This window comes from Coccidioides posadasii, chromosome 2, assembly GCF_018416015.2.
Source record: "Coccidioides posadasii str. Silveira chromosome 2, complete sequence".
In the NCBI taxonomy this organism is placed as follows: domain Eukaryota; kingdom Fungi; phylum Ascomycota; class Eurotiomycetes; order Onygenales; family Onygenaceae; genus Coccidioides; species Coccidioides posadasii.
Window position 1 is genome coordinate 7,176,822 of NC_089408.1, and position 17,937 is coordinate 7,194,758.

Consider the following 17,937-nt stretch of genomic DNA (forward strand, 5'->3'; position numbering starts at 1 on the left):
CATGGATCTGGCGAATCACTCCACCTTGTGGAGTCGAGGGCTGGAAAGGAACTGCTGGTCTAGCTGTCTTCGGTCCCATAGGGATTTTCTCAAGATCACACTGCACCAATTGGCTCCGAGAAACTTCGCTGGAAAAGATTGCCTGGGGTCAAGGACCCAGTCCAGAATGTCCTGGGCAATCCTTGGAGCAGCATGGTCGGGAGGCGCCGAGCGAAGAATCACAGGTTGTTGGGAAGTGGAACGGAGTAGGATGATGGTCGGAAATGGTCGATGGCGTAGGGGATGCGGGCTAATTTGAGCCATAGCACCTTTACGGTTCAAATGGATAATGCTTTCCCTCGTTCTTCTACCCAAGAAGGGGTTTATAAACGAGAAGGAATTTGAGTAGGATAGATCGTAGACACCCCCAGGAGTGTCTAGAATCCTGAACATTATATTGTATTCACTTTCGTAAATATACTGCTTGGTTTCCCCGTCTGCTTGTACATACAATAAATTAAAAGACACATTAAGAACACCATGGTTAAAACCTTGCCTTGAAGTCATCAGTCGTGTCTGCTCCGTTGCGTGCCCATATCATAAATCCCAGATGATATACGCCGTAAAATGCTAGAGATAATTTCACCCGTTAACATGTATTGTTTTACCAAACCAAACTCGAGTATTATGCGGATAAATTTCGACCTCCTATCACCCTCGACCTTTCAAAACCCCCATGCCTCCGGCTCTCATGTCATCCATTCGATCTCGGATATCTTTCACTTCTCCTTCCACAAGTTCGTAGCGCCGCTTGATCTCTGCCTCGAACACCGCAGCAACCTGTCTTCTTTCCCGTCTCGCGTCCTTTGTTTTCTGCAAGATAACGCCGAATTGCTCGATCAACCAGTCCCCACTATCTTCCCATTCTGCCTGCGTCAGAGATGAGAAAAAGTTACGTCTCTGGTCGTCGGTAAGTGATTTCAAGCGGTGTAGCTTTTCTATGAGTGGGAGCTCCGGGTCTTGTGGTGGGAAGACAGGTGGTGGTGGGGCGGGATTATAATCGAACGGCTCGGCTTGGAGGTCGGAGTAGGATTTGGTATGAAGGATGTTCGGGTGATAGTCGGACGTGAAGGCTGTGAATGGGCGTTTTGAAGATACAGGAGAGAGCGTGGAGAGCTGTGGAGAAGTGGCCGAAGGCGGCATGTTTGGCTCTGTAATGCTTTCTTCGGAGCTGTCTAGGGCACTTAGATCGGTCGTGTCGAATATGCCCCCTTGGTTGTTATGATACTGACCGTTGTTGGTGTCTGTTTGGGAAGGACTGAGTGGAAGCTGATCCCTGCGATACTCAGGATTAAGCGGGGAGAGAGCGTTGTCGGAAGGAAAAGGGATCCCTGGAGCAGAAATTGGGCGTGGAATTCGTGAGATTGAAAACGGTGTTGGCGGTTTTGGAGGCTTGGGGGTCGCGAAACGGGATTTGGGAGTAAAGCGGCCTCCAGGAATTAGTTTCCGTATCGGTCGAGGAGTAGCGTGGGTGGTATTGGCGTAGTTACTCTGGTCTGATTCATTTCCGGCAGGGCTCTGTAGTTCACTTTGAACCTGGTGTGGCGGCATGTATTCTGGACGTTGCACGGAGCTTGACTCGTTGCTCGCGGTTTGAGGGTTATGCTCCCGAAGTGCTGCCTCAATCTGTTGCCAACTCATAGCGTGCTGGCTGTTCCCATGGTTGGCATCCCATCCAACCTTGATAGTGGGCTCTCCCTCGAGCTCCATATCGTGATCGCCATCTTGCTCATCAACATGAGCCTCGAAATTCTGATGATAATGCTCATGCTGATGACTAGTACGAAGATCATCAGGTTCAGAATCGAGCTCCTTCATTCTCTCGGCAATTGAAATACAATTCCGCTGTTCAAATGCGCCATTCAATGGGTCCAATGACATATCGCCCTGATGGTGTGTGGTTCCATTATCTCTGCCTCTCCTGGGAGAGGCCAGACGCTCCTCCTGGGGTGGTGGCGGCACAACGACATCGTCGTCTCGAACGAGACTCATCGTGGTGGTGCTGTCGTCAAATCCTTCAACGTCTGTATCGAACATATCGCGATGCTCCGGGTTAAGTGCGCCAAAGGGCCCAATCCTTTGATCACTCGTCATTTGCAAGTTTTGGGACTGTTGTCTGCCATGCATGTTCACTGCCGGGGTGGCATTGAACCCAGCTAATCTAGTAGGAGGTACATTGACCCGAGCCAATTCCGCCGCACGCAGCCTTGAGGAGGGAATGCTGCTTTTGCTGGTGCCCTGGGAGACTGGCCGGTCATTGTTCTGGGGTATGGTTCCATGGACATAATCGCTAACTTTCAGCATGGTGAATGGAAGAGTAACCTTCCTAGGAGCTCCCCGGAGCCCAACAGAATAATATTGGATGGAAGAAGAAAAGTAATAGACCCAGAGGAGATAGAGAAGCCAGCAACAACAGCAAAGTCAGACTTTCAGCTTATTAACTCATGACTTTAAAACACCTGCATTACAGAAAAGCCAGCGAGACAGCTGGTGAGTGACGTTTGTCGTTCAACGCCTCCTGTCGCAGCAGCCGCCAAAAAACACGCACCAAAACACGAAGTCACATGACAGCTCGCTCTGAGCAGCAAAGTTCTGTTTAAAGTACATCACCAACACCAGACGAGAAGAGCTCTGATTTTACCCCTTTGTCTTTTTTTTTTTTTTTTTTTTATGATCGCTATTAGTATGAGTCAATACTATCCATGTACACTTTATCCGCTGCACTTAGCGGCCCAACCTTCCTCGCGCGCGCCCTCTCAAAGAACTCCTTTGCTTTATCCACCTCCGCCTGCCTCCTCTCCATCCCCAGCCCTTCCTCCATTCTCGCCAAGATAGAGTCTACCTTATCGTCATACGACATCATGGTGATATCTCCGTCCTTATCACCGCCCATCTGCACGCCCTGCTCAGCTGCTTCATCGGGAGACACTGATGAGACGCATAGATCCCCGATCCACAATGACACCATCCCTCGTAATCTCAATAACTCATAACTATCCGAGAACGGAGGAGAGACGAGCAGATCATCGAGCTGACACGCGATCTGTTGCGCCTCCTCGAGTTCCTTCGAGCGAGCTCGAGCGACAGTTTCGGCCCTTTGTCGATCTTCCCGCCCCAGATCGCTGGTCATAGACATGTTATCTTCCACGTCGTAGCCAAAGTCGTAGTCCCTCTCCTCCCTCACCACATCATATGTAGCAGCCTCCCTCGTAGCTCGACTCTCCTCCTGAACGACCGATATCCAAAGTCCAAACATAGCCGGGTAGAAATCCAACGGCCCCAGAGCATTGGGCGCATGTTTCCGATACGGATAATGCAATATCAACCTCTCGTAGTACTGCTTGGCCCTCTCAAACCCCCGTCTCGAAAACCACTCCGTCTTATAACCACCCTTCCCACCACCTCCCTCCGCCCCCGCAGCCGCCATCTGCCCATCTCTCCACAGCAGAATCTCCGCTCCGATCCCCCATCTTCCTTCCGTCCTCACATCAACCGCATGCCCACCCCACTCATCCCGCAGAATCAGCCCCCAAGCCCTCCCCGCCCGCACATAGTCCCCTTCAAGCAGACACCGATGCAAGATCGTCGTGATCACGCCCAGATGCTTCAGACGCAGGCTGTTCCGCGCCGACCCCGGCAGAAACACCGGCGGATTCAGCTGCGCCAGATCCGACTCGATACGCCTCCTGGTAGCCGGCTTCACGCCTGAGGCCGAAGAGAGGCCGGAGTGCGGGAAATTCCCTCCCGGCAACTCCATGTCCGGCGGCTGGCCGGCGATGCGGTATTGATGCGCTTCGTCCGGTGTGAGGATGACGGAGGAGCGTGCGGATGTCGAGCGGCGGCAGGGCCGGCGGGAGAAGGAGGAGGAGGAGGAGGAGGAGGCGCGGTCGCTTTTCACGGTGCTTGTTGCCCGCGATTGGCGCCCCGAGGAGGCTGCTCCGATGTCTTCATAGTCGCTGCTATCGGAACCGGTTTCGATGCTCGAGGCGTCGGTGTCTTCGACAAGGGGGCGTTTGGCGCGCTGCGGAGGATCGTATTTGGCTGTGCGATAGCTCACTGGTCTTTGCCACTGGGGCAGCGGGAGAGAGAAATGGGATATCGTTGCAGATTCGGGCATTTGGGATTTGTCAAGAAAGGTTAATTGTTGATTGTATATTTTGATAGCCGTTCAATCTGAGACACTCGGTATGAGAGAGCGTATGTCGGGATGTCCTCGAGGTTTCGGCCTAGAGGTCGTCATCGTTCCCGTCGGGAAAAACCAAAAAAAAAAAAAAAAAAAAAAAAAAAAAAAAAAAAGAAAGAAAGAAAGAGGAAATAAAAGGAAAAAAGCCGGGCTGTGTCGTCAACCTTAGGGGTGAAATCACATCAAGCAGAAAGTTATGGCGACGGTCCGTCGGCGAAAAGTGTGAACAGGGGCAGAAAAGTATTGATAAACTTCGAGATAATCCAACCTCACCCATTGTGACCCACATTGATTTGGGCGAATCTCTCGAACCCGAGCTTGGTGATTAACAAGCATAACTCACTAGTTAATTCCTCCTCTACGGAGTATCAGAAACTCATCGATAGACTTCCGGCGGATTTCGCGAGCCAAACGCTGTCGCGCCAAGGAGGTGGGGTGCTCGACTCGTCTTCGAGGCGCATCTCTGGAGATCAGAGCAGCTCAGTTCCCATATCGTACCACTCCAAGTCATACGGAAAGCATTTGATCGAGCAACATACTACGTTCTAGCTCCTATCTTCCGAGCTCTAGCTTCAACAAATAAGGTAGTATTTGCAAATAAGAAGTTTTAGAGACACCAAATTACTATTTTCGCCTGTTCGCTAAATGCCCGAGACTTTCAAAAAGTTTGAAAAAAAAAAATAAAAAAAAAGTAAATATGTGACCGGAAAGAGAAATTTATACCAAAAGGAATGCGGCCGTCTCATCTTGGGTTAAGCATAAGGGACATTAGAAAGAAAGAGAAGAGAAGAGAAAGATGAGCACCAATAATGAAAACACCACAGCTCGCCAATGCATTGCCACCCCTCCCCAAGAGTGAGTAGTTAATTACCCAGAAGAAAATATCCAAAACACCGCTCCTCCTCCTCAAGCCTCCTCCGCTCTCCTTGAAGCAAAAGCGGAGGCGGAGGCGGAGGCGGAGGCAGAAGCAGAAGCAGAAGCAGGAAAAAAAAAAAAAAATTAGGAGCGGCCTGGAGAGGAACAAGCCATGGTACATTCAGCCAACATTCAATAGATACACTGTAAAAAGGCCCACCACAACCTCATGAAACACACAACAAACCTTTCCAACCAAGGTTGTAGCGCCACATGCTTTTTCTCCAAAACAAACTGCAGAGAAGGAGGACAAAAAGAAAAGAAAAAAAAATATTTTTAAAAATAGTAGAATGCAAACCTGTCGTATCGCGGATCATCATATCATGTGTCATATCAGGTCATCAACCCAGTTCAAAAATTCATAAAGGCCAAACCGCAAAACAGTAAAAGCCAAGGTCAAAAAGGAAAAGAAGAAACCCGCTATACCCATAGGCTAAACACAGAAGCAAAGGCGAGATAATAAACATATAACAACTAAGCCTCCCAACATGCTAAACTTCACCCAAGAGTCCAGTACCATCATATAGGAACATCAGATGAAACACAAAACGAAGGAGCCAAAAAAAAAAAAAAAAAAAAAAAAAAAAAAGCCGAACAGGGACCAAAAGACAAAGGAAAAGAAGAGGATGGTGACGGTCCGTGGAGGGTGTTTGCAATATACCTACATAAATCCCAGAGAAGTATGATGTAGACACAAGGAAAGTTAAGGTGCAGCGTATATAGTTGGATGTGTTTTTTGTGCCGTGCGAACGGATTTCTTCAATGGGCTGTCAAAGCCAAGTCTTTCGCTATCGTATTAGCGGCGAGCTAAACATGCGCCTCGCGGCGCTCTCTAGGTCCTGATTCTTGAGGGAATGCATGATGGGTGTTTCCGTCCCCAACTCCGGCCCGCCATGTGAAAATGCTCCGAGCCGAAAAAAGCGCGAAAGGAAAAAAAAAAAAAAAAAAAAGAAAAAAAGAAAAAAAAAAAAGAGATATAAGGAACGATAGAGTTTGATGGAGGGAATGGAGGTCACAAAAAAGGAAATTCGTGTCAAGCGTCGAGCCAATTAGTTTAGGTAGGTATACCAAACTCTGAGAGGGGAGTTTGTTTTTATTAAGTTGCATTAAAAGGCTTGGCGTCAAGAGGTGCACATCGCGCCGCCAGGTTCTTCGTGTTTGCCGGGTATTCCGCAGTCCTTGACCATCCGTCTGAAATCACGGATAACTTTTTCTGGAACACGGTCCCAAAGGAGAGAGCGGGAATAGACCTCAGAGGTGCCTTTGATGCCGGTATTTTGGCTTCGCATCGCAGCGTAGGCTTGCTGCAGGTTGGAAGGTTGCGGAGTAATATCGCCTTCGTCATCGTCCAGGGTCGTCAAGGCGTTGTACTGCTCTGCGGTCAGAGCGAACGCCTGCTCCTCTTCTTGCTGCTTTGTGGGAGCGACAAGGTTTCGGTGCAGGTCATCCAGGTTGGTCATAGTGGTGTCCTGACCCGAAGAGATCTGTGCCATTTCTGCGCCGGAGATTGTTGCAGGGAACGGGGTAGTAGACGATGGCCCAGCAATGGAGGCTAGGTTGAGCGAATTGGAGGCCTGGGGAGGATTTGCAGAAGCAAGGACTGCTTTTAGAACATTGGCAGATTCGGCACGATACTCTTCCGAAAGAGGAGGAATGGAGCTAGGAGACATCGACGGGCCGTTTGAAGCCATAAAAGCACCGAAGAGTAGACACATGTAAAATGCATTCCAGCTGAACGGGAAGTCTGTTTGCGACGAAAGCTTCTCGACAACCTTGTCAGTTTTCTTGATGACCGTTGTAAGCGACTTCTCGGGAGCGGGCGTCGGGGTCCGAATGGGTACCCGAGGCTCGCTATCCAGAGTAAACTCGTTGGTCATAGAGAAGTCATCCCAGGAGCTTCCATCAACGGCAAGACTCTCATAATCGGAGAAATCGCTGCGGAAGAGGGACCCGGACGCAGACGAATGCTCTAGTTTCTCCATATGTTCGCGAAGAATGGTGTTCTTCTTTCGAAGTTCACCGGTCTCCAGAGTATGAGATCGAATCAACTCCTCCTTTTCAGTGTGGAGTTGGTCGATATACTGATGGAGCTGCTGCTGACCCTCGAGCAATTCGTTCTTCTCCCGTACAAGCTCAGTCTCCCGGAGTTTCATCTCACGGATAGCCTCCTGGAGCTCGTTGATGAGAGTGGTGGACCGTCGCTTGTCTTCCTCAAGCTGTTCGGTGTGCACCTTCTTACGTTGACGGGAGTCAAGCCTAGGAGCGGAAGAGTCAGCCAGAACGGTTCAGTCAACAGATTTCCGTGTATCATTGTAGGAGGATATCCCCCTTTTTTTTTTTTTTTTTTTTGGGGGGGGGGGGGGGGGTTGTTGGTGTGGTGGGTAAGTGAAAAAGGGGAAGGGATCCATACGCAGCCTGTCGGTTTCTCAACAGACGTTTCTGTTGCTTGAGCTCTTTGATCTCCTCCTCATCGGTGGAACGGCTGATGAGGAGGTCAATGTTGCTCAGAGTACGTTCGGCAGGGATGTCGAAGCGAGCATTCTTCTTCCGGATTCCATCCCGGCGGATATGGAGGTTGGAGCTATTTCGATAGCCGGTGGCAGTTGTGGAGTTTTTCCGTGCAGCCTTCGTCTGCATCTCGGCGGGATCGGCAGATGCTGAGGCCCAGCCTTGGCTAGATTGCGGGGACATTGGAATGGCATTGTGAGGAGCGAAGGTAGAGCCGGGTCGGTATGGCATGGTTGGGTAGGCAACTGGCTGCACGGCACCGACAGCACCGCCAGCGAACGGGTTTTGAGCCGCAGCATCGAAGTCGTGTGGGAACTGTTCGTACATGGGAGTCGGGGTACAGGAGCCGGAATCCGTGGCCAGCGTCCATTGTTGTGGAGGGTATGTGGTTGTGTGGACGAACGGGTTGGCGATGGGTTCAAAGAGAGGAGTGGACATCTGGGACGGTTGCCGCGACTGGGCTCCGCTGTGGTGTTGTGCCATATCCGACCAGACAGAGTCTCTCCGCGAGAAGTCGTCTGTGGTGTGGTCAAAGGACGACCTTCGTTGGCCGTTGAGGGATGTGATGTCTTGTGTGTTTGAGTCGAGGATCTTGTCGTCTAGTACGCTCATCTCGTCGTCCGGGGAGAAGATGGGTTTGGAGTCGAGGGCGGGCGATTGTTGGAAAAAGTCGAACGACGAAGGATGTGAATACTTCGCCATTGTGAGGGTGTGAAGAGAAGATAAAAATAATAAAATAATAAAAATAAAAATAAAAAAAATGGAGGTGTTTTGGATAAAATTTAACCTCCGAAAGTCAAGATCGATGGATAAAAGGAAAAAAAAAAAAAAAAAAAAAGAAAAAGAAAAAAAAAGGCAAAAAGGTACAAAGAATCGGGGCAGATCGAAAGTGGGACGACAGCCGTCAAGTCCGGAGAAAAAGAAGCAAAATAGTACAGGGTCGTGAATGTCGTGAACGATGTGATTCGTGTGAAGGATAATTTCTCCGATGAAGAGGAGCGAGGTGGAATAACTGGGGGGGGTGCGAGGAAGTGAGCGGGAGTTTTAAGAGGGACACGGGCGAAGAGGCGGTGTGGGATTGTGTGGTTCTTGTTTTGAGTAAGTTTGCCCGTTCTCTGTTGGGGTGATAGGAGAACGTGATAAGGCGAGCGGCGAGGAGGATGTGTCGATGTGTCTTGTCTGTCTGTCTCTCTTTTCTCCAGCTATATCGGGAGTCTGTCGTTGTTCGGGTGGGCGAGTGTGAGCTGCATGCGTGTGAGAGGGAGTGGTGAGAGGGTGTGTGTGTGACCTTGAGGAGGATTTACCTTTGAGGAGGGGGAAGGCCGTTTCAACAGTGCGGGGTTCGAGACCAGAAATCCTGACCAGAGAGGCGAGAAGAGGCTGGGGGGATGGGATGGATATTTTGTCTTGGACAGGATTCTTGTTTATGCTATTGAGGGAGAGGGGGAAAAGAAGAAAAGACATAAAAAGGAAGAGGACAATATATCAACACCAGGGGGGGGGGAAGCTGATAGATATACATATCTTTTTCTTTTTTTTTATAATTATTATTTCTCCCCTTCTGCAGATGTGAAAACGACTTCCCCTTCATCGACACAGTACATTGTATAATTATTAGCTAGTTGAGTTCTGGGTGGAGTTAGTTTCTGCGGCAAGGGAGCGAAGGCGAGAGAGAGAGTTAGAGACAGCCGGACCAGGCCCCTCCAACCTAGTTCGCTGCCGTACCTCGCCCTCGTCCGTTTCGAGTAAACCCATAAGGAATTTGCCGATTGTCCAGTAGCATGCCGGCTTCGCGGGAAAAGAAAAAACCAGAGACACCCTTTTGTGCCATAATTTCACGGCCTCATCTGTGGAGCTGTTCGAGGATGGAGAGAGGGGGGAGAAGTGTGGGTGTGCCTGGGAAAAGCAAAGGCATTTTCCCCGGCCAGTAGGCGAGTGTTGCACTGCTGACCAGGGACGAGTCGAGGAGTCAGTCGAGATACCGATGGGCCAACGACCCTTCAGGGCGACCGGACGCTCGAGTGAGTCGAGTCGAGTCGAAGTGCTCGCTCGCAGCAGCGTCACAGCAGCACCACCACAAACCGAATGTCAGAAACATCCCTCTGCACGGCCCGAATTACGGGTATGCTTTTGCTTATTCCCACTCGCCCTGTCTCCAATGTGATGGGCAGAAAGGCGCGACTGTTCCAGATCGACTGGGGTTGATAGACGCTAGGTGCAGCGTTCCAGGAACTTTGGACTTCTGGCGAAAACAGGGGCGACGATTTGTCGTTCGTCCTGCCTGCCCGCTCGCCATTGGATGCCCTCTCTGCTGGCCTTTGGGCATACATGCATCTTGCACACCTTTTTGCCCCTAGTAATAATACTCGGACCTTAAAAAAAGTATCATGGGCGTTTGCACGGGCCCGAGCATCACGGATTAGTTAATCGTTCAGTTGCATTTTAATCCGAAAAATAGGAGAAAAATAAAAATAAAAATAAAAATAAAATATAATTAGTTCCATTTCGGAATCAAAAAGAAAAATTCAAGCCAAACAGCCCTGGCGAGTGGAGATCACGGGTGACGACCATCTTCACCTTTTGCCTCCTCTCCCCTTGCACAACACCCTCGCAAGCCTTCGCGGTTTTCGAGCAATGACAGGCCCTCGTGCACTGAAAAGTCCACCGCAGGCCCTCTGCCTGTTTCAGTTCTTGAGGCAAGCTCTCTGACTGGCCTGAAGCAGCACAACCGAACTAACCGTCCGCGACCGAGAAAGCTTCTCCTTCCCGGCTGAACGGTCGAATGAAACCTTTTTTTTTACCTCTGCCTTTTGCGTCTCGAATTTGTTGTTTTTTTTTTTTTTTCGTTCGCTATCTCTAGTTGAATGAAGGCCGTCGTTCAACTAGGCTTTTCGCCATTTCCTGTGGTCCCAGGGCTGCGAGCCAAGGTTCGACTCCTCGGACACTTAGTTATCTTCCAACTTGACTTTTTGGATAATGTTCAACTTGTCTCATCGATAATTACTTTATGCTCCCCCGTTTTGCCTCTCCCTTGCAGCCTGAGGCCTTTATGCCGAACCAGCCCCTCTCTCTGACGAGAGCTCATGGAAACCCTACCTTCCTGTCGATCAGACCCTTCCCCCCCTCAAGGTACAACTGCGCCTCTCCTGTCTCCCTCTTTCTCATCTCGTTCTCTCTCTAGACCGTCCGAGGGCCGCAAGGTACCAATCCCCAAGCTCCGATGCTTGATCTACAGAACACGACAGCTCTTCCCGCTCTCTACGCTGCCTATTTGCGTTGGCTTTTTGATATCTCGCAGTACTGTGTTCTTGTACAACGTTTTACTTGTGCTTTGGCCATCTCGGTCATTCCTAGTACAGCGTCTTCTTGTGCTCGTCGGATAGTCTACCCGTGCCCTCTTTGCGTGTCAATGGCACTGGGAAGGGGAAGCTATGGTAATAGTTTTGCGGCACATCTTCTCTAATCTACCGTGCCAGAAGCTAGTTAGCCTCTCACTCTTGCGAGGATCTCCAACGAGCACACCATCCACAAGGCTCTCCAATTTTTTGTCGGCCACAAGGCAAAGTTGGAAAAGAAAAAAGGGAAAAAGCACCAAACGTCAAATCTGTCGCCTTGTAGTAGCTCATCTTCAAACTACGGACGAATAGGATGCCATCAGTCAATAGATATTCGCGTCCTCACCGCTGGTAATCCACTGGACCCGCGAAACGGGGAATTTCAAGCAAGTGAAAGGTGATTACATGCGCCCGGTCTATCCACTCAGATGTCGAAGTCCATGTACGCCAGGCAGTCAAGCATCAAGATGACATGCCTGAACGCCTCACATCTCGGACTTCCACCGTCTTGAGCGTAAGAAGCTGAAGAGGAAAAGAGACCAAGAACGACCCATAGAACCGTATCCGTTGCCCTCTTTGTCCCTTACATATGTACCATGTATTCTGTATAACGTATGTATGTACATGCTCCGTTTCTCTCCCGTGCATCATACAGAAAATAAAAATGTTAAAAACGAGACAACGTGAGTGGAAGAAAGAGAAGCGGGATTCAACTCCGTGCCCTAGTTGATTCCCATAGGATAGCTAAGTCTGAGGTACATGACGCCGTACATGCTGACCTCATGACTGGGTGGAATCGGCTTTTCCTATCTGGGCCGGTTTTCGCTGCCCAAGCAATAAATGATGCTGCGCTGTACAGGAATATGTGGGGTTATCGATTTGATATCAAAGTAACCCGTGGTGTTCATGGTACGATAGGGATGAGAAGGTCGGGTGCTTCGAGTTATGAGTCATAGACGGGGGAGCTTCGTGGGCAGAAGTCATTCCCCCCCAAAGAATTTCACGTTCAGAGATCCTTTTTGAAGTTTGATGGATAGCTAACTACCGAGTACATGCCTAACATAGTGATTGCTCAAGTCGGCAGTGCAATTTTTGCTCCAGGCTACGACGAGGTCACAAGAGCGACGCAGACTTTTAGACTGCAAGCTGAAGCCTGTTGAACAGTGATCGAAACGTCTGTTCTGTAGTTTGTCATTCCTGCGAGCGTTTTCATCCCTTGCGTGACCGTGTCCCATGGATGGGGGGGGCGCCCGCGATTCGAGTCTACAGAGTAGTTTTTACCCTTTAAATCAAACAGATCGGAATACGCTGTGATTAGTTACACTTAGGTACCTATTCATCAACGATCACTTCATGGATTCTCCAACAGAGCAGGGGTCCGTCGTGCATCTTGCGAGTTCTTTCACCATTCAAAGGGAAAAAGCCACTCACGTTCGACAGTCCCTCACGGTGACTCAGTACCACTCGGCAAAAGTACGCCTGCAAACCAGCCCAGACAGAGCCCACAAACCCCGAACATCGTGTGGTACGTACACTTTTAAGCACTCCAGAGCCGGGTCACTTTTTAGTGGATATCTGAGGGGCCTTGGGCACCGGACGCATGAGCGGGATCCGATCATGTATGCAAATCATGAGGCCCCAAGATTCGGGTTTGGCGGATTACGAATAATCAACTAGTAGACGAATTAAGGGTACGGCCCGTGTGGCCTGGTGATTTACCGGCCATCTTTGCCACAAAACTGTGAAGATACGGGATAATTAGCTCGCCTTTGGGGAAAGAATAGTTCAATCACCCAGCATTTTTAGGGAGAAAGAGGCGTTCTGCTCGATGAGACAGGTCCAGTGAGGAGTAATATCCGAGATCCATGTCTGTCTGCATGGAAGATCTTGAGTCGGATGAAAGATGGGCAGCGATGATGTATAGCTCGTCTGGCCACCCGCCGTAAAAAAAAACCTCCTAGCCAGCGAAGAATCGCGTACTCCGCGTAATCCCATAACCAAAATATTACCGTCTGGCGGCGTAATTACTAAGCATTTGCCAAGCCTATCTAGTCCAAGATTGGTCTAGTACAGTTTCCAATGGCTCCCGCCTGCAGTCGGCCGGCCGACCTCACTCGCCGCTGCCACGCTCCATCCCCGCTTTCGTCGCAACGAGCCAAAACGTCCCCTCGCCCGCCGGCCCTCTCGAACGGGATCCTGGGGAGCTGAAGAGCCTTTTCAGGCCCTTAGGCATCTCGCCGTTCAATGCGCCGAATCAGCTTCTCACCCAGCAAAAACCAAGGGGGGGGGGCGAAACACTCAAGACCCGTCGTCCCACGAATTCTCATCCAATGGCCGCATCACCTTGGTGATCCCTCTCTTTTCTTGACCAGGGGCAATTTATTCTCTCAGGCTAGTCGGACCTCCCTTCGGACCTTAATTCTTTTCTGCCTGTGGGCTTTCTTCATACTGTCCGAGGGGGGGGGTTAAAGAGGTTTTGGCTGCCAGCCTCAGGTCGGAAGCTTCTTGCTGGAGGCCGTCATTCGCTGCTCTTCAGGGTGGCGCATCAGGGAGTCCAACGTACCATTTCCGCTCTTCCATGTCACATGGGGCAATACTTTAGGGCTGTCCATCCATCAAGACGTCCATTTGCTTGAATACCATGACCCCTTTGGGTGATAATTGTGATTTACGAACAAGGTCCCCAGGACGAAAGTCCAGCCGTATTGCTTGGCTCTCCCTCTCTCTTTCGCCCTGCCTCAGGCCCATTTCCTTTTCCACCCTCTTTCGATTTGAGCCCAGGTTTGAGTCTCCGGCTTTTTCTTTGTTCTTTGGCCTTTTAATCACTGCGACGCAATCTCCGTTCATCGCCTCATGGTCCCTGTTTCCCTTGACACCCCCTGACATTGGGCACACTTCTCTCAACAGAAGTACATCTGTGCGCCCACGGTTCCAAGCTGCCCTTGATAGGTTGGTGATGGCTTCACTGCGCTTGTCGCGCCCGAAGAAGTATACAAAATCCCGCCTTGCACCAGCCTAGACTGGAACAACAGATTTCAAAAGATTGCGGGAAAAGGCTGCATAGGATCCTTGATCCAGCATATAAAATCATTTGCAGCACAAACTGTTACCTTCACGTGCCCTCTTGCCTGCACCCTCTGGAAGTGAATTGCCAGCACGGATGTAGCTAACGTCATGGAGCATATCAAAATCTCGGTTTCATGTAATTTCTGTGGTCCACGGGAAATGGACACCCTTTCCTTCGGTACCTTCGCATTTTCTCCTCCATTCACTGACGCTGGCTGCATGTAAATGCATGCATACCTCCTTACCTATTTCTTTGTTCAAACCCCGTATGTATGTACTGCAGTAGCCAGTCCGCGTTAACTGCGGCTAGCTTTGATACCCGACGCTTGCCACTACATTAGACCTCGCTTTCTTCCAAATCACAATGTCCTCATTGTGCACGATTTTGTACTGCTACAAGAACACCTGCACCGCGGACGGTTTATCCGACGTTGAACTGAAAATAGCAAGTCGATATCAAAATTCAAATATGCAAATTGTCAACTCAATTTCCATCCTTTCTACTAACAGCGGCCTTCGTTGACACGCCACGTTTTCTCCCCGCTCTTAGACCACCCCGCAGCCGCGAGTCGGAACAGGCGATCGCGAATTTTTGAAACATCATGGCAATTGTCTTCCTGACTGCTATTAATTAAACATACATACATGAACTTCTCTGTTCACTAGCACTTTGTTTTGATATCAGAAACGATGTACCCTCTTCTATCTTCAGGTTCAAGGCATGTGAACATCCACACTTCTTCAGCATCTAACCCTGCTCGTTCCGCCAACTATGCCCATTGCCCCGTCATTCACTCCTTTTAGCCGTTGCTTTTCGCTCTTACCCAGCGAATAAAAGCATCCCCTTTTGAAAAAAATGAAAAAGGTACGTCAGCCCCTCAAAGCCATCTGTTTCAGTTTCGAACCAAACATGCCCACCACTCTAGCCGGTCCAGCAGCAACAGTCCATGTGGCTTCTCTTTTCCTCTCTCTCTCTCTCACTCCCTTTTTTCCTATGTGTTTGGAAACTCGGTGCATGCACTCTGTATGCATTCGTGCCATACTCCCCCGGCAATATAAAAATTCGCCTTTGCAATAAAGTTGCATATGTACGTATTCACCTGATGGCAAAAAACGAAACCACGAAACCAAAATGAGGATTTACCCCTACATGGCGGAAAAAAGATAAATTTATCTCTCGATCGAATTGCGGAAGAAGCAGAGACGTCTCCCTCGAGAGCGCCAGTATCAAAGCTGTTTCGGATGCAATGCGGCCTTGCCAAGTAAACTAGCACTTACAGTTTTTGCGAGTGCTTTTTCTTTTTGAATCACATACGCATGTATGTATGTCCATTGCCATTTTGCAATGATAGGTATGGGGGCGTAAATGCTGTGGCGATTGATGGGGCGACTACTCCCTGCTGTGTATGCCTCCGAATGCTTTGTGGTGGCCAAAACGTCCTTCCAAGCGGGCCATACCAGGAATCCATGTATGCACCCAATATGTGTAGTCCTTTGGAATATTCACTATATCATTGAAGTAACTATTTTTATTTTATTTACTTTTTACTTTTCTTTTCTTTCTTGTCCATTATTCTCTTTCGCGTAATAGATGAGAACAAAATTCTGCTTCTCCAAAATATATATATCATGATAATGAATACTGAGCCACGAATGGATAGGATACCACAAAACGCCTGCTCCAATGTAGAAAAAAGAAACCACTAATGGCTGTGCAGCATATGTAAAGGGAAATAAACCCCTCTCCCGAAAATCTAGCAAAGCAGTTCCCAGGGGAATCACAGCGAGAGAGGTAAGACAATACCATGCAATCTGAATGCTGTCGTGGAAAAGAAAAGCAGGGAAAATGCACCATCGCAACGATAGTACATGTGGTAGATAGGGAGTGATATGATATTTCACCGATGGGGTTCAAATGAAGAATTCGTGCTTTTTGTCTGGGATGTTGAATTTTAGCTATTCCCAACGCCTGGGATAACTTTGAGTATGGGTATCCTGGAACAGTTGTCGGCCATGTTGCACCCTGGAAAGGTACAGAGATCCAGCTCTATGGTAGAGAAAATCTGGCCCTGTGGGTATGCATATATGTTAGATCAGACATGAACAGATACTTAGAATTTGATGAAGTCGTGTTGCTCGGTGACCTCTTCTCCTGCATGTGCACCAGGGATGATCACTTCGGGTTCGTCGTCATCAAGCTCATCAGAATCAACATCATCAGAATCAATCTCGTCGTATGCCTCCTCTTCACTAGATACATCGTCCGCATATTCTCCTGGATTTTCCGTAGCGTGGGTGTTGTTATCTGCCTTATTAGCGGCGAGTTTGCGGATTTGGCCCGCTCGGTCAATGTGCGGTAACGGGCATTTTTGCTTGGCACACTTGCCCATGTTCGCATAGTCTGGACACTCTATAACATGGCGGTCCTGACACTGGTCACCTTTGCCGCAGTATCCCAGGATAGCAAAATCCCGACACACTGGCGCTCCTGGTGTCACTCGGATGTGCGCATATCGACATGCGGGGTTAGAACAGCGGCCACGAATGAAGTGGACGCAGGCAGGAGATCTCTCTGGTGATGGCTCATGCGAAAGATCACACGATGGTCCTGCACTGCATTTACCTGTTTGAAGAAATTCCTTGCAGATGGCAACCTTATTCGGATCGTGAATATATGAGCACTTAGGCCCCTTATAGCAGGAACCTAGAAAGAAAACCATGGTTAGTATTTGCCTAGTAGGGGGCATTCGCCTAGTTCAAATCGAAATTCCATCTGGCGAAGCTTCATTGTAGCTTTCATTCGATAGAGCCTTTCGGTGGGAGGGAGAGTAAGGGTACCCGTCGCAGTAAATCTCTTGCAGAGTTCATCCTTTTTCCTAACAGCCCCGGTTTTCCTGCCGCCAGTGTCAGATATCTTATAGCTCTCACGGGGAATCGACACGCACTTCTTTGAAACCACGGCCCCTAACCGATGTAGGTTCCCGTTCTTGCTTCTGACAAATGTCACGCCACCAACGTTTACTTTTTTCGGAGTCGCATTTGCGGCTGTGGGGTCATCTATCAACTGTAAGCCGGTTCTCACACCTTCTCTAAGCCTTGGGGTAGGCTCACTTGATAATCGGATTAACTTGCTCCCTCCTTTAATAACTTGGAAGGGGATTTCTTGTATGACGATCTTGTATGAATCCGGACGTACACCAGCAGCGGCGGCTTCTGCAGTCGGAGCAACAATATGCTGCGCAAATCTTAAGACTTTCGCTTTTTCCAGCTCCGCTTTTTTCTGTGCCTTTAGCTTGCGGGTCTCTTCAATAGCTTTCGTTCTCGCTTGGGCTTCCTGGTCGTAGATTGCGGTATTGATAAGTTGCATGTGACGATCGCGTTTCGCTACCCACCCAGTTTGCTGTGGCGGTTTTGCTTCGACATTCATGTCGCCAGGTACAGTGGTAGATGAGCTGCTATCCGCAGTGTCGGGGTTGGGTGTTCCGTTATTGAGGACGAGAGTTCGGTGGCGATGGGGTCCAGCAGCGCGTCTTGAAGGAGGCCGGCCACGTCCACGATAAGGCGCCCAGCCAGGATGAGGCCTGTGAATGCTACCATAGCTGGTATGCGATGGGGCGTTAGCGTAACCGCCGCGTGAGAGAGGCGTAAGTTGACTCTTGTGCTGGTTGATTTGCCCTGGGGGATTTTCATTTAGCTCTTGTCAGAATAGATAGATGATAAGGGGTAATAATATACCAGCAAGGCGGCCGATCCTGGCTAAGAGTTCTTGGTCTTCACTCATTCTGAATCTAACGTCTGAAGCTGATTGTCGACATTTACTTTTGCTCAAAGGATGAGCGACGGTCGCTTATTATGGCGAGCCGCTTCCAAGAAGGAAATGGTTCGGCTTAT

General features: G+C 49.5%; 6 protein-coding genes across 6 annotated transcripts; 1 reads left to right on the forward strand and 5 right to left on the reverse strand.

Annotated features, from left to right (window-relative positions):
* Positions 1–690: 690 nt before the first annotated feature.
* Positions 691–2,343, reverse strand: D8B26_004762 (uncharacterized protein; the record flags this gene model as incomplete). Its single annotated transcript, XM_066124586.1, has 1 exon — positions 691–2,343. One exon carries the CDS (start codon positions 2,341–2,343, stop codon positions 691–693), a length of 1,653 nt encoding a protein of 550 aa, XP_065980667.1.
* A 376-nt stretch (positions 2,344–2,719) lies between these two features.
* D8B26_004763 (uncharacterized protein) lies at positions 2,720–4,156 on the reverse strand (the record flags this gene model as incomplete). Its single annotated transcript, XM_003070519.2, has 1 exon — positions 2,720–4,156. The coding sequence occupies one exon, from the start codon at positions 4,154–4,156 to the stop codon at positions 2,720–2,722; it is 1,437 nt and encodes a 478-aa protein (XP_003070565.2).
* Positions 4,157–6,258: 2,102 nt separating this feature from the next.
* On the reverse strand, positions 6,259–8,347 carry D8B26_004764 (uncharacterized protein; the record flags this gene model as incomplete). The annotated part of the gene is made up of 2 exons (XM_003070520.1): positions 6,259–7,393; positions 7,548–8,347. The coding sequence occupies 2 exons, from the start codon at positions 8,345–8,347 to the stop codon at positions 6,259–6,261; spliced, it is 1,935 nt and encodes a 644-aa protein (XP_003070566.1).
* Positions 8,348–8,689: 342 nt separating this feature from the next.
* D8B26_004765 (uncharacterized protein) lies at positions 8,690–9,109 on the reverse strand (the record flags this gene model as incomplete). Its single annotated transcript, XM_066124587.1, has 1 exon — positions 8,690–9,109. One exon carries the CDS (start codon positions 9,107–9,109, stop codon positions 8,690–8,692), a length of 420 nt encoding a protein of 139 aa, XP_065980668.1.
* A 4,512-nt stretch (positions 9,110–13,621) lies between these two features.
* On the forward strand, positions 13,622–13,999 carry D8B26_004766 (uncharacterized protein; the record flags this gene model as incomplete). Its single annotated transcript, XM_066124588.1, has 1 exon — positions 13,622–13,999. One exon carries the CDS (start codon positions 13,622–13,624, stop codon positions 13,997–13,999), a length of 378 nt encoding a protein of 125 aa, XP_065980669.1.
* Positions 14,000–16,110: 2,111 nt separating this feature from the next.
* D8B26_004767 (uncharacterized protein) lies at positions 16,111–17,827 on the reverse strand (the record flags this gene model as incomplete). Its single annotated transcript, XM_066124589.1, has 5 exons — positions 16,111–16,750; positions 16,885–16,940; positions 16,992–17,103; positions 17,158–17,721; positions 17,782–17,827. The coding sequence occupies 5 exons, from the start codon at positions 17,825–17,827 to the stop codon at positions 16,158–16,160; spliced, it is 1,371 nt and encodes a 456-aa protein (XP_065980670.1). The 3' UTR covers positions 16,111–16,157.
* Positions 17,828–17,937: the final 110 nt, after the last annotated feature.